The 950-nt window shown below is 49.2% G+C and overlaps 1 protein-coding gene across 1 annotated transcript in view; it reads right to left on the minus strand.

The window, feature by feature from the left end:
• Positions 1–651: 651 nt before the first annotated feature.
• The window catches only part of LOC109923223 (glutaminyl-peptide cyclotransferase-like), a gene marked incomplete at its 3' end in the record, with an annotated part of 10,502 nt that continues 10,203 nt past the window's right edge, over positions 652–950 (minus strand). Inside the window, exon 6 of the mRNA XM_048593905.1 lies at positions 652–813. Within this exon, the coding sequence (XP_048449862.1) occupies positions 652–813 (162 nt within the window). The remainder of the gene's footprint in view (positions 814–950) is intronic.

A 950-nucleotide genomic window follows, 5' to 3' on the forward strand; every position in this document is an offset into this window, starting at 1 on the left:
GAGGTAATGGCGGATTGTGCTTTTCGGGAATCCATTCCTTTTAAAAACTCCTCATAGGTGCTCCTGTTCTGTTTTGCATAATTCCGGGTTGCTGCAATGTGTTGTGGCCTGTTTAAATAGTGTCGTGATGCAGCTCTGTTTGTGGGCGTTGGGGTGGCTGCTAGTGTAATCGAGTATCTGGTCCATACGTGTGGTCTTTCAGTATACGCTAGTCTGGGGTTTCCTGTTTCCCTGTTGTTTTTGCGTTCTACCATTATATCCAGAAAGGGTAGTCAGTTGCTGTTCCCTTTTTCTTTTGTTACTGTTATCCCGGTGAGGATGTTGTTTATGTGTCAATGGGTATCTTCTAGTTTTGTGCGTTTAATAATCAGGAAGGTGTCATCTACATAGCGGAACTCGATCAACAAACACATTGAACTGGACCCGATATACAAACCACTGAGAAACAGAACCAGAAGCAACGCCAACCACCCCAGCAAACCGCGGCTTATAAATAACAAGGGGGACAGAACACCAACACTTCACCAGAGGCGCAATGACAACGTTACCCAACAGGGTGATGAAACGTTTGCAGCCAAACACACCGTCTCAGTGAGCAAGTCTACAGCCTCACCCCTACAGCTCGCTGCCACAGAGAGGGAGGTTACCTACAGGCCCCTGCCCCCCGCCCTGGCATCAGCTGCACGGGTTTCATACCTTTGCGCAGAAACGGCACATGGTCATCCTCGATGGGGCCATAGTAGGTGTCTCCATTAAAATACATCACTTCAACGGAGTGCTGCTGCAGCAGGCCCAGCTTGTGAAGTCTCTTCTCTACAGAGAGAGGGAGAGACAGAGAGACAAACAGAAGTTTACACACTCACACACTCTCACCCTGACACACACACACACACAGCGACACACGCACGTAACACGCAGTGACACACACGTACACATGCACAGCGACACGC

The sequence above is a fragment of the Rhincodon typus genome, unplaced genomic scaffold (genome assembly GCF_021869965.1).
Source record: "Rhincodon typus isolate 14 unplaced genomic scaffold, sRhiTyp1.1 hic_rhity00004474, whole genome shotgun sequence".
In the NCBI taxonomy this organism is placed as follows: domain Eukaryota; kingdom Metazoa; phylum Chordata; class Chondrichthyes; order Orectolobiformes; family Rhincodontidae; genus Rhincodon; species Rhincodon typus.